This window comes from Sus scrofa, chromosome 9 (assembly GCF_000003025.6).
Source record: "Sus scrofa isolate TJ Tabasco breed Duroc chromosome 9, Sscrofa11.1, whole genome shotgun sequence".
Lineage (NCBI taxonomy): Eukaryota > Metazoa > Chordata > Mammalia > Artiodactyla > Suidae > Sus > Sus scrofa.
Window position 1 is genome coordinate 69393569 of NC_010451.4, and position 19829 is coordinate 69413397.

The window sequence follows — 19829 nt, forward strand, 5'->3', positions numbered from 1 at the left end:
TTGTGCCCCTGCTTTACCATTACTTGTTTTTATTCAAATCATGAAATTCCTAAACATCAGTTGCCTCTTCTGCTAATGGTATGATTAGAATATATGATACCTCCCCTACTAGGCTTTATTACCTTACTACCCTCCAACCTCTGACACATGCAACTGGACCAACTCTGTTCCATTCCCATGGATTGCCTACTTGAGAGTAGATTTACTTTTTGTTGAGTAATACTATGGACCAGTAGGTCATGGTGCTTGTACTATGAGACAACTCCAGTTTAATCTTGTTCTCTGTGATTCCTCTACCCAACCCAACTCTTGGCTTGTATTCTCTTCTGTCTGAGATTTCTACCCTCAGACCTCAGATTCCTCATTTCTGCTCCATAATCACATGCTCTTGGGTTTATGCTTTTACTTCCAGCTTTGAGGGACAGCCCGGATTGTGAACCAAATGTTTTGCTAATGACATTTATATCCCACTGGGCATTCTTCCTCTCTTAATAAGGGGCTAGGATATGCCCTAGGGAATATCATTAGTTCCTTGGAGGGAAGATAAATGGGTACATCAACACCATTCCCTGGCAAAAAAAAAAAAAAAAGAGAGAGAGACAAAAATGACTCTGTAAAATGTGAATGTTGACAGAAAATGATATATGATGGAAATGTTATACTCTTAACATTTTAACTTATAGTGCTCTTATAATTATAACATTTTCCTTAAGAGGCATGAAATATAATTAAAAGATGTTTTCGAAGAAAAAGATTTTTGATTAAAGTATACTTGATTTACAATGTTGTGCAAATTTCTGCTACACATCAAAGTGACCTAGTCATATATATATAATAGAGAGGGGATGTGTGTGTGTATGTGTATATTATATATATATAAAATGTGTATATTGCCTTCCATCATGTTCTATCCCAAGAGATTGGATATAGTTCTCTGTGCTGTACAGTAGGACCTCATTGTCTACCCGTCCTAAAAGTATAATTTGCATCTACTAATCCCAAATTCCCCATCCATCCCACCCCCTTGGCAACCACAAGTCTGTTCTTTATGTCTCTGTGTCTGTTTCTGTTTTGTAGATAGGTTCATTTGGGCCATATTTTTTTTTCTCTATACGGCTGCACCTGTAGCATATGGAAATTCCCAGGCCAGAGGTTGAAGTGGAGTTGCGCCTAGGGCCTACGTCATAGCAACAGCAACACCAGATCCAATCTGCTTGCGTGACCTATGCCACGCTTGTGGCAATGCCAGATCCTTAACCCACTGAACCACAATGGGAACTCCGACCTGTGCCTTATTTTATATTCCACATTTAGGTGATTTCCCATAGTATTTGTCTTTCTCTTTCTGACTTACTTCACTTAATATGAAAATATCTATTTGCATCCATGTTGCTGCAAATGACTTTATTTCATTCTTTTTATGACTGAGTAGTATTCCATTGTATATATGTACATCTTCTTAATCCATTCATCTGTTGATGGACCTTTAGGTTGTTTCCTTGTCTTGACTACTATAAAGAGTGTTACTATGAACATGCATGTGCATGTATCTTTTTGAATTGTAGTTTTGTCCAGATATATGCCCAGGAATGGTGTTGATGGATCATATGGTAGTTCTATATAAAAGATGTTTAAATACAGATGCCAAAATTAACCAGCGAAGTTTCACTCCTGACCATTGAACTATTGTCATAAAATCCTTCTCATAATCTGGAGTAATATGAAAATACATTTTAAACTACAGATTCACTGTATATCTAAGTTGCCACCCCCCCCTCCACTCCCAGTTAATGAAGTGAAGGCATTTTTTTTTTTTTTGAGCACTGAGGCAGAGTTACTCAGTATCTAAGGCACATGCTCAGTTTTCCAAAGCTGTTGTTCCTGTGTCATTATAAAGTAAGGGGAACTATGCATAAACCGAAGTAGTCCTTTGTTCCAGTCCAATCCCTACGAGTATACTAAGAAAGAGCATCGAAAAATTCCTAATGAGAAAGATTTCTCCTGATTCTAAGCTTATTACTGCAAATGATTTGCTCTACCCCAGTGCTATAATGCTCCCTCAATTATCAAGTGACTACATTATCTTGGTTCTTTGAGCAATTGTGTTTTTTCTTGAAATTGGTGTCCATATTCTCCTTACTGGATACATCCTCTAGAGTAGCTTTTTTATGCCCCATTAGCCTACAATGTAACCAAACTTCTACCTCGCCTCTCTTAGGTAGGCAATCTAGATTTGCCTATTGGTCTAGTTTGCTATTTGTTAATATTTCTCATGTCTTTCCTCCTTTTTGCCATGCATATAAGACTCATATTTGGGTTCAAATCATTATGTTCCCATGTTTTAATCAATCACCCCATCATTTTACCCCATCATTTTACCCGACCCTGTGAAAATCTGCCTCAATTCCCTGTGCTTGCTTTCTTGTCTGAGCAGTGATGCCTCTATGATTTAGGTTTATGGCCTAATTTCCTTTAATAGAAGGTGAGTCATTTTGAAGAAACAAAGCTAAAACTCATTCTTTATTTTATTCATCCTTGTTCTCTCTACATATTTATTTGGTACCCTCTCTGTGCCAGTCATTCTTTTATTTAGGCACTGGGATCATAGAGAAGAACCTGCGTAATGGTAGAAGGCCTGAATATGTAAGCCACCATTATCCATTAACTTCTGTAATGCATAGGAAATAAGCACTTATTCTGGGCTAGACAATGCATTTGGTACTGTGGACATGGAAATGAATAAAACAGTTCCTGTCTTCATAAGATTTACAGAAGCAATAGACATGTAAACAGATTTTTTAATGTCATGTGGCATGTCTGCTAATAAAGTTAGGATAAAGTATGGGAGCAGGGATTGATATAAGATGACATGGATGAGGTAGGAAGGCACTGGTGTGGTATATTAAGGGGATTGGCCTTAAAGGGAGATGGTAAAACCCAGCTATTTATTAACAAGTAAGCTAGGCATAGGTTATTTGAATTCAAATCCTTTCTCCATTTGCTAACTCAATGTCCATAACTGTGTGATCTCTCTGAGTTCTGGCTCATGCATCTGTAAAATGTAGATTAAAATAGAATGTACTTTTTATAGGGGTGTTGTGAGGAATGCATGAGATAATTCACATACTTCACCTGATACCTGGCACATAGTTTATTCTCAGTAAACATTAGTCTCTATTATTCTATAGGCAATGAGAGAATTCAAGAGGATTTTAAGCAGGGGAATGATGTGGCCAAAGCTCTGAGCTGGAGCATAGTCAAATTTGTAAGCTTAATAATTTTGAAAACTATGTGATAAACTCACTGGCAATATCAAGCCAGAGTGGATGCTTGTGGAAGAAGGTTAAACTGGAGTTAGAGAATATGGATAAATAAATCTTTAACTATAGTGTGAATACAGTCACCCAGGGAGAATGTATGTAGAGGGCTTGAGTCAGTTGGCTGAAGATGGAATTGTATGGAATACAAAAACGTAATGGTAGCATCAAAAAAAAAAAAAAAAAAAAAAAAGAAATGCGGAGTTCCCGTCGTGGCGCAGTGGTTAACAAATCCGACTAGGAACCATGAGGTTGCGGGTTCGGTCCCTGCCCTTGCTCAGTGGGTTAATGATCCGATGTTGCCGTGAGCTGTGGTGTAGGTTGCAGACGCGGCTCGGATCCTGCGTTGCTGTGGCTCTGGCGTAGGCCGGTGGCTACAGCTCCGATTGGACCCCTAGCCTGGGAATCTCCATATGCCACGGGAGCGGCCCAAGAAATAGCTAAAAAGACAAAAAAAATGCCTATGAAGGAGATGAAGTAGGAATGATCATGGATGTGTTTGGTAATTGGCAACATAGTGGAAGTGCTCTCTTCCTGGAAATGTCATGGAAAAGGCTTCCCAGAGGGGGCAAAGAGCTGGGTATTGGGAAAGGAATATGAGGACACCAATTTAACATGGTGGAAAAAGGCTTTATGTGAAGGGAGAATAGTAAGTTCCAACACTGATGATCTCAGGTAGGCTAGATACATGAAGCAGTAGGTAAATGATATAAAACAATACAAGCAATATCCCAATAAAACGTTGCAGTAGAGATGGGTCATTGGATAGGCAGAGGAAATGGAAGTGAGTCCTCCAGTTAGGCAAGTCAGCAGAACCACACCTGGAAATGTGTGGCAAGAAGAATGAATAATGACCACATGGCAGCTGAGGGCACCTTTGGGATAGTTCATTATGTGTTTATTGATAACTTAGGGCTAAGGCTGAGCTGAAAGTTATTTCCATAATGCTGTGAATTTCTGAAATATAATAAGCCTAACTGTATTCTTTTAGTCACAGTAAAATTAAATCCAAACTTAAGTAATAAGAGCTCTGGTTAGGTTATTAGAGAGAAATATAACCAACATTGTTTGCCTTTTTTTTTAAGGATTTTCCAGAAAAGGAGAAGTCCACAGCAAAGGCTCTGGAAGATGTAAAAGCAAACTTTTACTGTGAATTATGTGACAAGCAATACCACAAACACCAGGAGTTTGACAATCATATTAATTCTTATGATCATGCTCATAAGCAGGTAAGTCCGAGTGGGAAATATCCTTCATGTTCCTGGATTTATACCTTCAGAACACAATGTGTCCTCATCTGGGATGCTGAGATGAAACCATTTTGTATCTGATTTTTTCTTTAAGGTTGTATTTGCTATTTAAATACTTTTTCCTAGAAAGAATGTAAAACTGTAGGTTAACTTACAGATGATCTAATAATAGATTGACATTTATTTTAGAATTATATATATGGGGAAACTAGGACCCAGTAAAAATAGTGTAAGATTCAAAACCACCTAGCTAATTAGTAGCAGATCTAAAACACTGGACCGGTACCAGGACAGAATCTAGCATGGAGTTTTTTCAAGAGTTCCAAATTATGGGGAATACTGTCTTTGGGGAAAAGAAACCTCAGTAAAAGGTTTCATTTCCCTAAGAATACTGTCTTAGGAGAGTGAAAGTAGTTGCTTAATAAATGAACCATTGCACACAAACAACAAAAATATCAAAGGCACAATTGAGGGATAATGCAGGTATAAGCATATCACATCACATTTCTTTTTCATAAAAGGACATATATATATATACACACACACATATATAAATATAAATTTAATGCAGATATTATACATATAGATACTAAGATTCTCTATTGCCATCTTTCTATGAAATAGAAAGTTATTGTTCTCGTTTGTTAAATTTTATCCTTGTTGCAAGAGGTATGAAAATATTGGCCTTCTAGGAATCAGGAGTTTTAAATACCACTAAGAAAGATATTCCATGTGGCCAGAGGATTATTGCTAAGAGCTGAGAAGGTGCGGACTCCTAACATCTTGGTATATATGTATAAGCCTTGGATGGTCTAGACCTACAATATTCATTCAGAGTGAGAGCAATAAATATTTTTACTAACATCACTAATATTTATTGAGCACATATAAAAATTTACGGTTTTGGAAGAGGCAAGACAGTGTCTATCTTTAAAGATACAGCATGCATATATAATTGACTGAATGTGTCTTATAAGAGCAAAAACAGTAGGATGAATTATTTAGGACTGATTCCCAAATCTTAGTGCACATAATGATCACTTTGGAACCTGTTATCAATACAGTTTCCCAGATTCTCCTTTAGATAGTCTAATTCAATAGTTCTGATATGGGGCCTGGGAACTTTTAAAATGATACAAAATAGAAATTTTCAGACATATATAAATTATGAACTATGTGGCTGCCATCCAACTCCAAAACAGTCTTGTTTTATTTACAGTGCCATCACTCATTCTCCCACTCCTGCCACCACTGTGCATTATTTTGAAGCCAATTCCAGATATCATATCTTTTCATCTGAACGTTTTTCAAGATATATAATGATGCTTAAACAACAAGACCAGTATCATGCCTAAGGTTTAACAATAATTACGTGAAATCAGGGGTGTCTTCTTCATTTGTGTCGTAAGAAATTTATAAATTTGGGCTTGTGGAAATCAAGATCCAAAGATATCATACTTTTGGTTGACATAGCTTTGTTTCCTTTGCTACATATTTAAACTATAGATTTTGCACTACATCTTTAAACTTTAATCCTTGCAATTTATTTGTTGAAAACTGAAACACATTAAGGATTTTGCTGAACACAACCCAGTGTTGTCTTTTCACATTTTCTCTGTCTTCTGTATTTCCTTTAAACTGATTGTTACAAATAAAATCTGCTCAAATTCAGGTTCATATTTTTTTTTTTAGCAAAAATATACTAGAGGGAGTATCGTGTGTTTCCATAAGGAGGTATATAATATCTAGTTTTTTCTTTCTTTTTAGAACTCAAAGTTTGAGCATTAGTTTAGGTACTACTATTTCTTTGTTCTGTCCACCATTAAGTACCCCGCAGACCTTTTTCCATTAATGGTTCTTGTACCTATAGATGGTCATTTGCTTAAATCCATTACTTTACTTTGAGGTATAAAATGACGATTCTAATTCTATCATCCTTTTGTCATTTATCAGACAGAATATATGTATGAAGATAAACTTCCCAGAATATATCTATAACTTCCCAAAACTATGACCCAAAGTAAATTTTATGTAGGAGTTCTTCAGGCTGAATATTAAGAAAAAAAAAAAAAAAAGTCATTCTGGGGATTGAAAGAAGTAAGTGACCAGGAAAGTTCTCATGGGATAGCGACATTTGATGTATGCCTTAAATGTATATATAAATAAATGTGGAAAAAGAGGCTCAAGAGGGAATGGTATTCTTGAGAGTGGAAACACATGCAGCTAAGGTGATGAAATGAAGGAGCATATGGCCTCTTTTGCAAAATGTATGAGGTACTGAACTATGGGAGAGTGAATTCTCCACACTTGCTTTGCATTCCACAGCCTATCTTGCACTCTGGAATTCTGCTTTATCCACTTCCCTTTTTATCATTTTTCTCAATCTTATTTCCATTGGCTTTTCAGCATGTTGATCAAACAACCTTTCCTTGGACTCCATCTATTTGCCCATTTCTGTTTCTCTTTAGGCTTCCTAGCATTCTGACATTCCCAGGCCCGCCCCTGTTCAAACAGTGATTGGATTTCCACTATGTGCTGCTGTTTCATTTGTGAAAAATAAACATGTTTGATCTCTAACTTCAGGGAGCCTGTAATGTGATTGGGAAACCTATAACCTAATTGATCATTCTTTAAAATACATTGATTTAAATGTTGTAGAAATTGTATGTCTAGGATACTAAGAGGATAGCCAGAAATTATTTAAGAATGAAGACATGATAAATGAACTGGAATTCTCAAAGAATGAATTAGAATTTAACTGCGTTAACCTACCAGGAATGGTAGGTCCTTCATGGTAGAAAACCTGTATCAAGGCATAGAGTAGTTACAAAGCACGACCCCACTCAGAGAAGCTGCAAAAGATTCACTGTGATCACTAAAGTCACCATCAGTCTCTTAGGGAGCTCTTTAAGAATCCTTTAAACCATCTCATTCCTCATATTCTTCTCTTATAGTAGACCTTGTTCTCATTCTTCATATTGTATTCTCTTTTCACCATTCAAATTTAATCTTACTCTATTTGCTAGGTCCCTCTAACCGGATTCCTTGCCTCAGTATTTTCCCTGTCCCACGCCAGCCTATCCATTTATAGCCAGAGTAATCTTCCCAAACTACCACGTTTATACTAACACCCGCCTCCTTGGAAATCTTCAATGGCTGACTTTTTAAAAAGTCTAAATGACTTTGTCATTTAAAATGTTCACAGTTTGCCTCTGGCATCCATTTCCATATTTTCTCCTGCAAACCCATAATTTCCCTACAGTTTCTTAAAAGATGCATTATGCTTTTCCACCTGTTCATATTGGCTCATAATCTTCCTCTGTCTGGGATTTCTATCCCCCCACCTTGTGGCTATATTAAAACATACTTCAGTAGATTTAATGCATAGACTGACAACTTATATCTGGATATGAAAAAAAGCTGTGATCTCCTGGTAAACTGATTTAAGGTCATTTTCTAAATTCCTTGTGATCGACTCAGGAATATTATGCAGACTTTTGTCATTCTGCCCACTTGGAGAAACACTGGAATAATTAAATTTGCTAGAGACCTTGTAAGACTGCTTTCTTGGATAAATGTTGAAATACTTCCATCTAAAGATTTATTTTTTTCCCAAAATACTTTGAAAATTACTTGATTTTTAAATAAAGCCGAATTTACAGTGTTTTTTTTTTTTTTCTTTAAGTGAAACTGAATTTTAGGTACAAATAAAGGAAGTTTGCACTAAAGTAAAATATGCAAAAATCTTTTTTTTTCCTTCTTTTCAAATTCCAAAGCTAAATAATGTCAGTTTGGTTCTTGCTTCAGTAAGGGCTCTTCTTGATTGTGATGCTGATTATAATGATGAAGTTGAGATTTGGATGAATGTCTTTTCTGGTCTGAGTAAGATGAACATTTGCCTTAATTTTGTTCTCCATGTAGATTCAGAGGAAATATCTGGTCTCTTCCGTTGAATTTTCAACAATGTGGTCTTTCGGTACACTTCGAAGTAAATCCAAATCACATGGAATTAATTCTATTACTTATTAATAGAATAGCTTAGAACTAGTAACAGGATAATCTGAATTATCCTCTTTACCTTCCTTCTCTCGTTTATAATTACTCAGAATCCTTCAGTTTAATAAGAGATTTCTAAAGTTTTTGTGTTGCCTTGTATTTAAATAGCAGTACTAGGTGTTTAATTTATTCTACTGCAAAAGTTATATTATTCACAGATTTATTGTAACTCTAGAGAAATAAATTAACATGCAGATTTACAGAGTAGAATAATCTGGGATTCATAGTTTTAAAATAATTCCATTGGATGTTTAGTAATGTTTTCTATAATTTAATAAAAATTGAGATTTATTTCTTATGGCAAAAGCCTATCAGTAACAAAGCTAAATTTTTTTTTTCTATTTCTTCAACAGGGAAAAAAAATGAAATTCTAGTTTTCACAACTACATGCCATACGTAACTCATGTTTTTGGAAATAACTCAATCGTTTAAGCTCTTGCCCTGAATGTTTTTAAAATTCTGTGTAAAGGTTGAACATTACTACAAAGGAAATTTGAATGTGTATACAAGTAACAATCACTTGGAAAAAGAGAGTACTGTAAAAATTAATATAGCTAACATGTCAGTAACAATTAATTCCTTCTGAGCCTACTGAGTCATAATCCCTTTCTCAAGACTATTGGCTGCAAATGCATAATACTGAAACAAATAGTATACATCCTCATAGCACAAGTCTCTCTTGCCCCAGAGACATTCTGGCTTATCTCAATTAAGAAAAACAAACGAACCAGATCCCTATACAATTAACCCATAAAAATACCTTCAATAATAAAAATAAATCTACTTTTACATCCTCCACATGTGACACTTAATCCTCCTAATCTTCTTTTGCTTCACAATAGGATTTATTTTCACTCAGGAGGAGCTGTTCAGTCTCAAGCCTGGATTTGAACTCCACCCAATATATATAAAATGATTTTTATTTTTTTTCCCATTATAGCTGGTTTACAGTGTTCTGTCAATTTTCTACTGTACAGCATGGTTACCCAGTTACACATACATGTATACATTCTTTTTTCTCACATTATCACGCTCCATCATAAGGGACCAGACATAGTTCACAGTGCTACACAGCAGGATCTCAGTGCTAATCCATTCCAAAGGCAATATTCTGCATCTGTTAACCCCAAGTACCCCATCCATCCCACTCCCTCCACCTCCCCCTTGGCAACCACAAGTCTATTCTCCAAGTCCATGATTTTCTTTTCTGTGGAAAGGTTCATTTGTTCCCTATATTAGATTCCAGTTATAAGTGATTTCATATGGTATTTGTCTTTCTCTTTCTGACTTACTTCACTCAGTATGAGTCTCTAGATCCATCCATGTTGCTGCAAATGACATTCCCAGAATTGCCAAAGCAATTCTGAGGAACAAAAACCAAGCAGGAGAAATAACTCTCCCAGACTTCAGGCAATATTACAAAGCCACAGTCATCAAGACAGTGTGGTACTGGTACCAAAACAGACATACAGACCAATGGAACAGAATAGAGAACCCAGAAATAAACCCAGACACCTGTGGTCAGTTAATCTTTGACAAAGGAGTCGAGAACATAAAATGGGACAGTCTTTTCAGCAAGTATTTCTGGGAAACCTGGACAGCTGCATGCAAATCAATGAAACTAGAACACACCCTCACACCACACACAAAAATTAACTCAAAATGGCTTAAAGATTTAAATATAATCAAGATACCATCAAACTCCTGGAAGGGAACATAGTCAAAACATTCTCTGATATCAACCTTACAAATATTTTCTCAGGTCAATCTCCCAAAGCAACAGAAATAAAAGCAAAAATAAACCACTGGGACCTAATTAAATTGACAAGCTTTTGCACAGCAAAGGAAACCAAAAACAAAACAAAAAGACAACTTACAGAATTGGAGAAAATAGTTTCAAGTGATGCAGCTGACAAGGGCTTAATCTCTAAAATATGCAAACAACTTATACAACTCAACAGCAAAAAAGCCAACAACCCAATTGAAAAAAATGGGCAAAAGACCTGAATAGACATTTCTCCAAGGAAGATATACAGATGGCCCAACAAGCACATGAAATAATTCTCAACATGACTGATTATTAGAGAAATGCAATTCATTCTTAAAATATTGTTCTTAATCTTCCCTGTATCTACTTGCTCAGGATAAAATAAACAAAACAGAAGCATTTTTGTCATCTTGACTCCAAGAGGAAAAGACTCTTAAAGCTGCTGAATGAATTCTACCCAGTTACTTTTGCTTGGTTCCTAGAATTTGATTTATATTTTCTCCAAATACTACTCAATGATACATTTCAGCATCATATGTTTAAGCTACTAATCCTCTTAATATGGCACCAAAATTTAAAAGTATATTTGATTGGTAGGATTGGCAAGATTGAAGAAGAAATATAGACTAGAGTGTCTGGAATGACCACTCTCAGAACCATAAATGTTGGTAAAATAGAATAATATTTATTTCCTGCTGTATTTTGCATTCTATAGCTCCAGATTTCTTGCAGGTTTTATAGTTATATCCCTCCTCCTCACCAGGAATTACCCACCAGTAATTTCAACCTCTAATAGCAAAAAGTACAAAAGAACCAAAACTGATCTTAGCTTCCAAATCATAATTTACCTCTTCTAAAATACTGCTTTCACCTGGCAGGATCTTTGATATCAAAGTTAGCTTCAAATTGAAAAATAAACTTGAAAACTATGTTCTGGCTCTTTCTGATTTTCAGATATCCCAAGCACTTTCCTGCTTTAGTGCATTAGCCATATCTCTTTCTTCCAGAGATATTTTTTCAGATGACTTTCAACTTTCTAGTTCTTCTTTACATTTGTCCTGTCTGAGCTCAATGTTACCACTTCTGCAGGATATTTTCTTTGCACTCAAACTCAAGTAATCAGTTGTCAGTTCTCTAAATCCTAATATCCTGTTGGTACTATCAGTGATGGTTGGAGTTGACTTGTACAGGCTCTCCAGAGCCAATTGTTTATATTCAAGAATTCTTTGAGTTGGTTCCTAAACCATTGATACCTTGAAATCAGCATGGTGGGAGAGTCACAAATATCAGAGCCTTATATGTTTCATTGATTTTTCCATAGGGCTGATATACCAGCACACAATTACTTAATACTGTTTTAAAAAAAAGGAATTTATTTTTTGAATTTTTTGCCCCTCACCCTCTTCCCTGCCATTAACTCCACAGAAAGAGGAGTAGGGCTTTGTTGACTCTCTTGGTCATGTATCCCAGAATTCCTAGAACTTAGAGCAAGGTCTAGCACATAGTAATGTCTTAATAAATATTTTTTAAAATGAATAGCCGAATAGGTGAGCTTCTAGAATTGATCATGCTACTAAGTCCTACATTAATATATTCACTCTATTGATTTATCACTTTTTTATTTCATAAGTTTTGTTTAGAAATAATTGACACATATCACTATATAAGGTTCATATATGCAGAATGATGATTTGATTTACATATATTGTGAAATGATTACCACAGTATATTCAAGCTAACATCCATCATCTCATCCAGATACAATAAAAAGAAAGAGAAAAGAAAATTTTCTCCTTGTGGTGAGAACTCTTAGAGTCCATTCTCTTAAATTCTCCCATATATCATACAGCAGTGTTAACTATAGTTATCATGTTGTACATTTTATCTCTAGTATTTATTTAGCTTATAACTGGTGATTCGTGTCTTTTGACCACCTTCCTCCAAATTCTCACCCCCACCCTCCATAACCACAAATCTGATCTGATCTCTTTTTCTGTGAGTTTTTGTATGTGTATTTTTAGATTCCACATATAAGTGAAATCACACAATATCTGTCTTTCTCTGTCTAACTTATTTCACTTAGAATAATGCCTTCAAGTTCTACTCATGTTTCCACAAATGGTAGAGTCCCTCATTTTTAATGGCTGAATAATATTCCATTGTATGTATACATACCACAACTTCTTTATCCATTCATCCATCAATGGATATTTAAGTTGTATCCATGTCTTAGCTATTGTAAATAATGCTCCTATGAATGTTGGAAGTGCAGATATCTTTTCAAGTTAACGTTTTTGTTTCATTTGGGCATATTCTCAGAAGTAGAATTGCGGGATCACGTAGTGGTTCTCTTTTAATTTTTTGAGGATCCTCTGTCCAATCCCACCAACAGTGCACATTATTAATTTATTTTGAATCAATTTTTGTGAGTGGTATAAAACAGGCATCTAGTTTAATTCTTTTACATGTGAATATTCAGTTATCCTAGTACCATTTATTGAAAAGACTGTCTTTTCTCCATTGAATATGCTTGGCTCCCTCATCAAATATTAGTTGACCATATGTGCTTGGGCTTATTTATATCTGGGCTCTTAATTCTTTGTTCTTGTTCTGTGCATTTATTTTTGTCAGCACCCCACTGTTTTTATAGTAATCGAATTATAGTAATATAATATAGGTTGAAATCAGTGTGTTATCTTTCTGTCCTTTTGTCTCAGAACTTCTTGGATGACTTTTGGTCTTTAGTAGTTCCATATAAATTTTAAGAATGCTTTTTTCTGCTTCTGTAAAAAATGCTGTTGGAATAGGGATTGCATCAAATCTATAAATATATTTTTGTATTATTGGCATTTTAACATTAATACTTCTAATCTGTGAACTTTGGATACCTTTCCATTTATTCATCTTCTTAGATTTCTTTCATCAATGTCTTGTAGTTTTTAAGAGAGATTTCACTGCATTGGTTAAATTTATTTCTAAGCAGTTTGTAGTTTTCGATGCTGTTGTGAATGCAATTGGTTTATTTCTTTTTCATAAAATCTGTTGTTAGTGTATAGACAGGCTACTGTTTTTTGTTTGTTGATTTTATATCCTACAACTTTACTGAAATTCATTTATTAGATCTAATAGTTTTTTGGTTGAGTCTTTAGGGTTTTCACTCTAAAATTATGTCCTCTCCAAGTAGAGACAGTTTCACTCCTTCCTTTATAACTCTGATATCTGTTACTTCGTTTTCATCTGTCTCATTTATTTCTGCACTAATATTTATTATTCCATTTCTTCTTCTAAAATGGTGGGCTCAGTTTAGGATATTTACTTGGAGTTTTTCTTGCTTATGAACATAGGTGTCTATTGCTATAAACTTCCCTCTTAGAATTGCTTTTGCTGCATCCCATAAATTCTGATATGTTGTGTTTTCATTTTTGTTTGTCTCAGGAAAGTTTTTTACTTCTCCTTTAATGTATTCTTTGATTCATTGATTTTTCAGAACAATTTCACATGTTCATGAATTTTCCAGTTTTTCTTTTGTTACTGACTTCTGTTTTCAGGCCATCATGGTCAGAGAAGATATTTGCCATGATTTCAATCTTCTTGAATTTTCTAAGAATTATTTTGTGGCCCAATGCGTGGTCCACACTAAAAAATGTTCTGTGTGCATTTGTGAAGAATGTATTATGCTGTTGTTGAATAATATATTATGTATATATCTCTTAGGTCTATTTGGTATATAATATTGTTCAAAGTGAATCTCTTATAAGAAACAGATCATTGGAAATTGTTTTTTTATCATTTTCTTTCCCTTTCTTTCTTTCTTTCCTTCTCTTCCTTTCTTTCTTCCTTTCTTTTTTTCGTCCTTTCTTTCTTCTACCATTCAGACATTGTATGTCATCTGATTGGAGAATTTTATCCATTTTTCTTTAAACTAGTTATTGATAGGTAAAGATTTATTATTGTTTTTTTGTTAATTGTAGCCTTTTTTTTTTTAGACTAATTGTTCCTTGTTTCTTATCCTGCTGTCTTTATCATGTTTAAATGTCTTTTGGTATTAGTATGTTTTGACATAGCAACTTAACTTCAGTAGCATTTCTAGAGTTTATACTTTTGCTTCTCCTCATCCTCACGTTTTAATTGCTGTTACAATTTACAAATTTTTATATCGTGTAACTAATAAAAGATTATTTTAGTTATGATTATTTTTACTATGTTTATTTTTTCAACTTTTAAAGAAGAGTTATAATTGAATTATGTGCCACCATTACCAAATTCTGAATTCTAACTTTGACTATATAATTACCATTACTAGTGTGTTTTATGTGAGCTCTTGATGTTTTTATGATATTAATTATCTATTTTACTCAAATATTTTGCTTTAGCATTTCTTATAAGGCAGGTCTAGTGGTAATGAATTTACTCAGCTTTTGTTTGTTTGGGAAAGTTTTTATCCCTCCTTCATCTCTGAAGGACAGCTTCACTAGATATATTATTCTTGGTTGCTAGGTTTTTTTTCTTTTGATATTCTAAATATATCATCCCTTTTTCTCCTGGCTTGAAATGTTTCTTTTAAGAAATCTGCCAATAAACCTATGTGGAATACGCTAGTATGTAACTTTTCTCTTATTGATGCTTTTCAAAGTCTTTCCTTGTATTTGACTTTTAACAATTTAATTATAATATTTGGGTCCAACCTATGAGGGGTACTTAGGCCTCATGGATTTGGATTTCTATTTGTCTCTCCAGGTTTGGGAAATTTTCAACCATAATTACTTTAAATACGCTTTCAGTCTTTTTTTCTTTTTTCCTCTCCCTTCTCTTTCTAGAATTCCCATAATGTGAATATTGTTTCTTTTCATTGTGTTTCTAAAGTCTTGGAGGCTTTTTAACTCCTTGTTTCCCTTCTTTTCCCTGGGTAACTTCTAATGTCCTACCCTCAGGTCACTGAATCATGATCATGATCAAGTCTGCTTTTGAAACTATATTGAATTCTTCAATACAGTTATATTTTTCAACTCTAGGATTTCTTTCTCTTTTATTTTTTGATGGTTTTTATTACTTTGTCAAAATTCTCACTTTGTTCCTTTATTGATTTTCTAATTTCATTTAGTTTTCTGTCTGTGTGTTCTTACAGTTCACTAAATTTCCTTAAGAGGATTATCTAGATTCTTTATCTGATAGTTCATAAATTTTTAAGCTCAGTTATTAGAGCTTTATCAGTTTTTTTTTTGGTGACGCAAAAAATATGCAAGTGTTTCATAGGCAAATTTTTTATTAAAGGGCATTAATAAATAAATTTATTAAACAAAGTAACATACTATGTTCATAAATGAGAAGACAAATCATAAAATTATCAAATTATAATTTTAATGAAATTTTCTTTTCTTTTGTTTCCTTTTTTTGTTTGTTTGTTTTCATTTGTTTTTCAGGGCTGCAGGTGCAGCATATAGATATTCCCAGGTTAGGGGTCAAATTGAAGCTATAGCTGCTGGCCTATGCCATAGCCACAGCAATGCAGGATCTGAGCCATGTCTGCAACTACACCACAGCTCATGGCAATGCTGGTTCATTACCACTGAGCCATGACAGGAACTCCAATTTTAATGTAATTCTAATGAAAATATCTATATGATTTTTCATGGATCTTAATAAAAGCAGATTATATAATCTATATAGTAGAGCTAATGTCCAAGAACAAATAAGTCAGTTTTGAAAGAGAATGATGAGGATGAAAAGAAAAAACTTATTTACCAAAAATCTAATATTTGTACTGTAGTGATAGTAATGAATGCAGTGCAATATTGGCACAAGGATAAACAAAGGTCAATGGAGCCAAACAGAGAACCTGAAACAGTCCCATTCACACATGAGAATGTGACATGTAACAGACAAAATTTACAAAACAGTGGATTATGTATTAATGTTGTTGATAGGACAGCTTGTTACACACTAAATTAGCTCTTCACTCTGCACCATACATAAAAGTCTATTCCAGGTGGTCTAAAGGCCTAACAGTGAAAATATAGGAGAATCTGCTTATGATTTGAGTGTAAGGAATATTTTCATAACAACATACAAAATAACCTCCATAAATCACAAAAATAGAGATTAATAAATTCAACTACCTTAAAAGTTAACAATGTTATTTTTGTTTGTTTGTGATCCAGAATTCCTTGCACTGGTATCTGCACAACTGAGTAATGAGTTTCCTCCTCCAGACTTTGAAGGTTTGCTTTGGCAGAGACAGACCTTCACTAGTCATCTCAGACTAGGTTTCTGGCTGTGCCTGCTGGTGATATCCTTGGACAAATGGGGCCTTCTCCTATGGTTTAGTTAGGGGCAGGACAACAATTCAGGCTCTATATTTGAGGATGGGGTATATGTCACTCACTGAGAAAAGTTGGACAGTACTGCTGGCTTTATTTTATAACCCAGTGAAGGTGTGAGGTGGCACTGCAGTTGCCTAGTTTCCCTGGTCAGGCTTACTAGAAGGTCAATACTGGATACTACATTCTTTAATAGATAATATTATGAATGAGCTTCCCTGTTGTAGCAGGGCAGCAGGATGGGACTCAGAGCCTGTTCTACTCATTGTTGGGTGAAATGAAACAGGCAAGATTGTGTACCAAATTCCCTGGTTGAGTGAGGCCATTAGTCTTGCTTTGCAGATGAGAAAAGCCATAGGCTATGCTCTTTGTTCAGACGTCATTGTAAGCATGGCTTTTGGACAGGCTTTGCAGCTTTCCAAATGTCCTGCTTAGGTTCCTTAGTTGGGCAAGCTGGAGGTTATAATCATCAATGACCAGGACTATGAACTGGTTTCTCCACGCTGGTGCAGTGAAATAAACAGCTCGAATGTTGATAAAGTTCTTTTTTGTCTTAACTCAAGCTGATCTGAACCCCAATTTTCTTGGTTAAACAGGTCCACTGGCTTTGCTCTGCAAACGACTGGTCCACTGCTCTGCTCTCAGCTGAAATGCTGCTGGGTCACACAGCTTCCAGGTGTTCTCACCAGCCTTCTGGTCACCTGGGGCTGGGCACCACACTTGATGGGTCTATGTCCCATCTCCCTTGCCTGGGAAGGTTGAGGAGGGGATGCTCCAGGCAACTGCCAGTTTCCTTAACAGTCTCTAAGATTGGTAGGGTCCAGAAGCTACCTTCAGCCTTGACTCTGAGTTAATTCCCCTGCCTATACATAGGACAGAAGTCCAATTGTCCTAGCTTTGTTCCAGTGGGTGATCTTCTGTTTTTACCCACTTTCTGCTCAAACATTGCGGAGTTGCACAACTTCCAGGTGATTTTGGCAGGCTCTCTGGTCAAATGTAGCTGGAAGACACACTCCAGAGTAAGCAGGACTGTGACAGCTCCTGCTTGAATCTGGACAAGCTAAGCTCTAGGGTCAGCAAAACTCTTTATTTAGAGAATACAAATCAGGCAGATTTGCATCTTGCTGAGTTTCCTGGTCAGTGTATAACACTGAATTAGTTCTTCAGATAAGCACAGTTATTGGTTGTGATGGCTACTTGAGCATTGTACATATGAACTCAGTTTGCAATGATCCAAGTGCTAGTTGTCTGTCATGATTGATTCCCAGTGGTTCCCTGATTCCCACAAGATTCCCAGTGGTTGAGCCCTGTAGATTCCCTTGAAGTCTGGGGTGTGATCAGATCAGAGTGGGGCTCCCATAAAGTGACCCACAGTGCTGGGGATAGAGGCTGGTTGTCCCCACGGGTTCTCTTTTCCCTCTGGAGAAAATGGGGTCTGAGAGGAGGGCTCTCCAAGTGGGGAAAGCACTGGCCTGGGGGAGGAACAATGAGATGAATGTATAATTGCTTCTCCTACCTTCTGTTGCCATGTCTTGGTCTCCATACTGTAGGGGGTACTTTAGCCTCACCCCTATGTTCTCAGATTTTCTCAGTGTGTCTTATTCTTGAATAGCTATTAGTTGTTGTTCTTATGAGGGAGAACAAAGTCAGGAAGGACACATGTTGCCATCTTGGTGATGTCACGCTTTAATCATTCTTAGGTGGAGTGAATACTGTAATGAGTAAAATGAAGTTCTTAATCCCAAGTTCTTCATAATTATTGAGCAAATGCTGTCATGAAAACACATTTTTATAATTTAAGAAAATACTTGAGCCCAAATTAATGCTGATGTAGAGTTCCAGTCTGAGAATTTTAGAGTCTACTATGTGGGAAATTGCTAGTCTTCAAGGGCTTTTAAGCAAGTGAATGATATGATCAGATTTGTGATTTAGGGGGAAAAAATCTAAAAGCAGTTTAAGGGTTGGAACATAAGAAAGCAGCTTGACTCTGCTGTCATATGGGAGTTAAGAGCCCAAGAGAGATGGCTGAAGTCTTTATGGCAGTGACAAGGGGGGGTTAAAAAATTGTGAGTGGCTAAAAACATATGAACACATGGTATACATTACTTGTAATCAAATAAATGCAAACTTGGACACTTTCAAAAAAAGGTGTCAAATATGAAAAAAGAATGATACTACTCAGTGTTGATAAGATGCAAGGTAATAGATAATAAACATTATTTGTGGGGATATAAATTGTTTTAATCTTTTGATGTTCAGTTTGATTATTTAGCAGAAGCCTTAAAATGTGAATTTTCTTATCAACAATTCCATCTGGCATGTATTCTAGAAAAATAATCACATCAATTGCAAAGATTTATACATAAGAGTATTTAAAATAGAAGTGTGCTAGAAGTAAACTAAAAATATAATGAAAAGAAAGTAGCTGAATTACAATGCACATAAATTGAAATGCTATATAAAAGTAAACATTATATTTTGGGCCTATATTTTTATACAAAATTAATTCTTAAATGGAATACTTGAATATTTGTTTATATTAAAATTAAGGAATATATAAGTACGGAAAAATGAGTAAACAATAAATAATATATTTAATTACAATTTGGTCCATATCTTTTTAGATAAGTTTTTAAATGCTTATTATAAACTTTTCTAGAAAACATAAAATGTAATTATATTACATGTGTTATTGGCCCATATATATTTTTGCTTACATCTTGTCATCATAGAGATTTGTAGTTTATTGTGTTGTTAATTCAATGCTCAGGATTTTTGAGTTGTAAATTTTTTCTTTTTCATGTGACCCTGATAAGGTACTATGATTCCTCTATAATTGTATTTTCTTTCTTATAGAACGTTTTTATTCCTGGAGTTACAAACTGCCTTATTCTTATATTTGCTCATATTAAAAAAAAAATCACTGCTTATGTCTAATTCATCTCTAAACTAGCTACCATATATAAGAAAAAAATCTCATTGCAAAAAGTCAAATAAATGCAATACTAGGTTAGTCCTGGTTCATTTCTCGCCCCTTTCTGGTAAAGTTCTCTGTCTTTCTTCTCCTATCTAGCCAGGTTGCCTTGCAGACATGCTGCTTAGCTGTTGTTCTGGGACTTTT

General features: G+C 35.1%; 1 protein-coding gene across 1 annotated transcript in view; it reads left to right on the forward strand.

Moving 5' to 3' along the window:
- The window catches only part of ZNF804B (zinc finger protein 804B), a 516857-nt gene that overhangs the window by 410040 nt on the left and 86988 nt on the right, over positions 1 to 19829 (forward strand). Inside the window, exon 2 of the mRNA XM_021063357.1 lies at positions 4403 to 4546. Within this exon, the coding sequence (XP_020919016.1) occupies positions 4403 to 4546 (144 nt within the window). The remainder of the gene's footprint in view (positions 1 to 4402; positions 4547 to 19829) is intronic.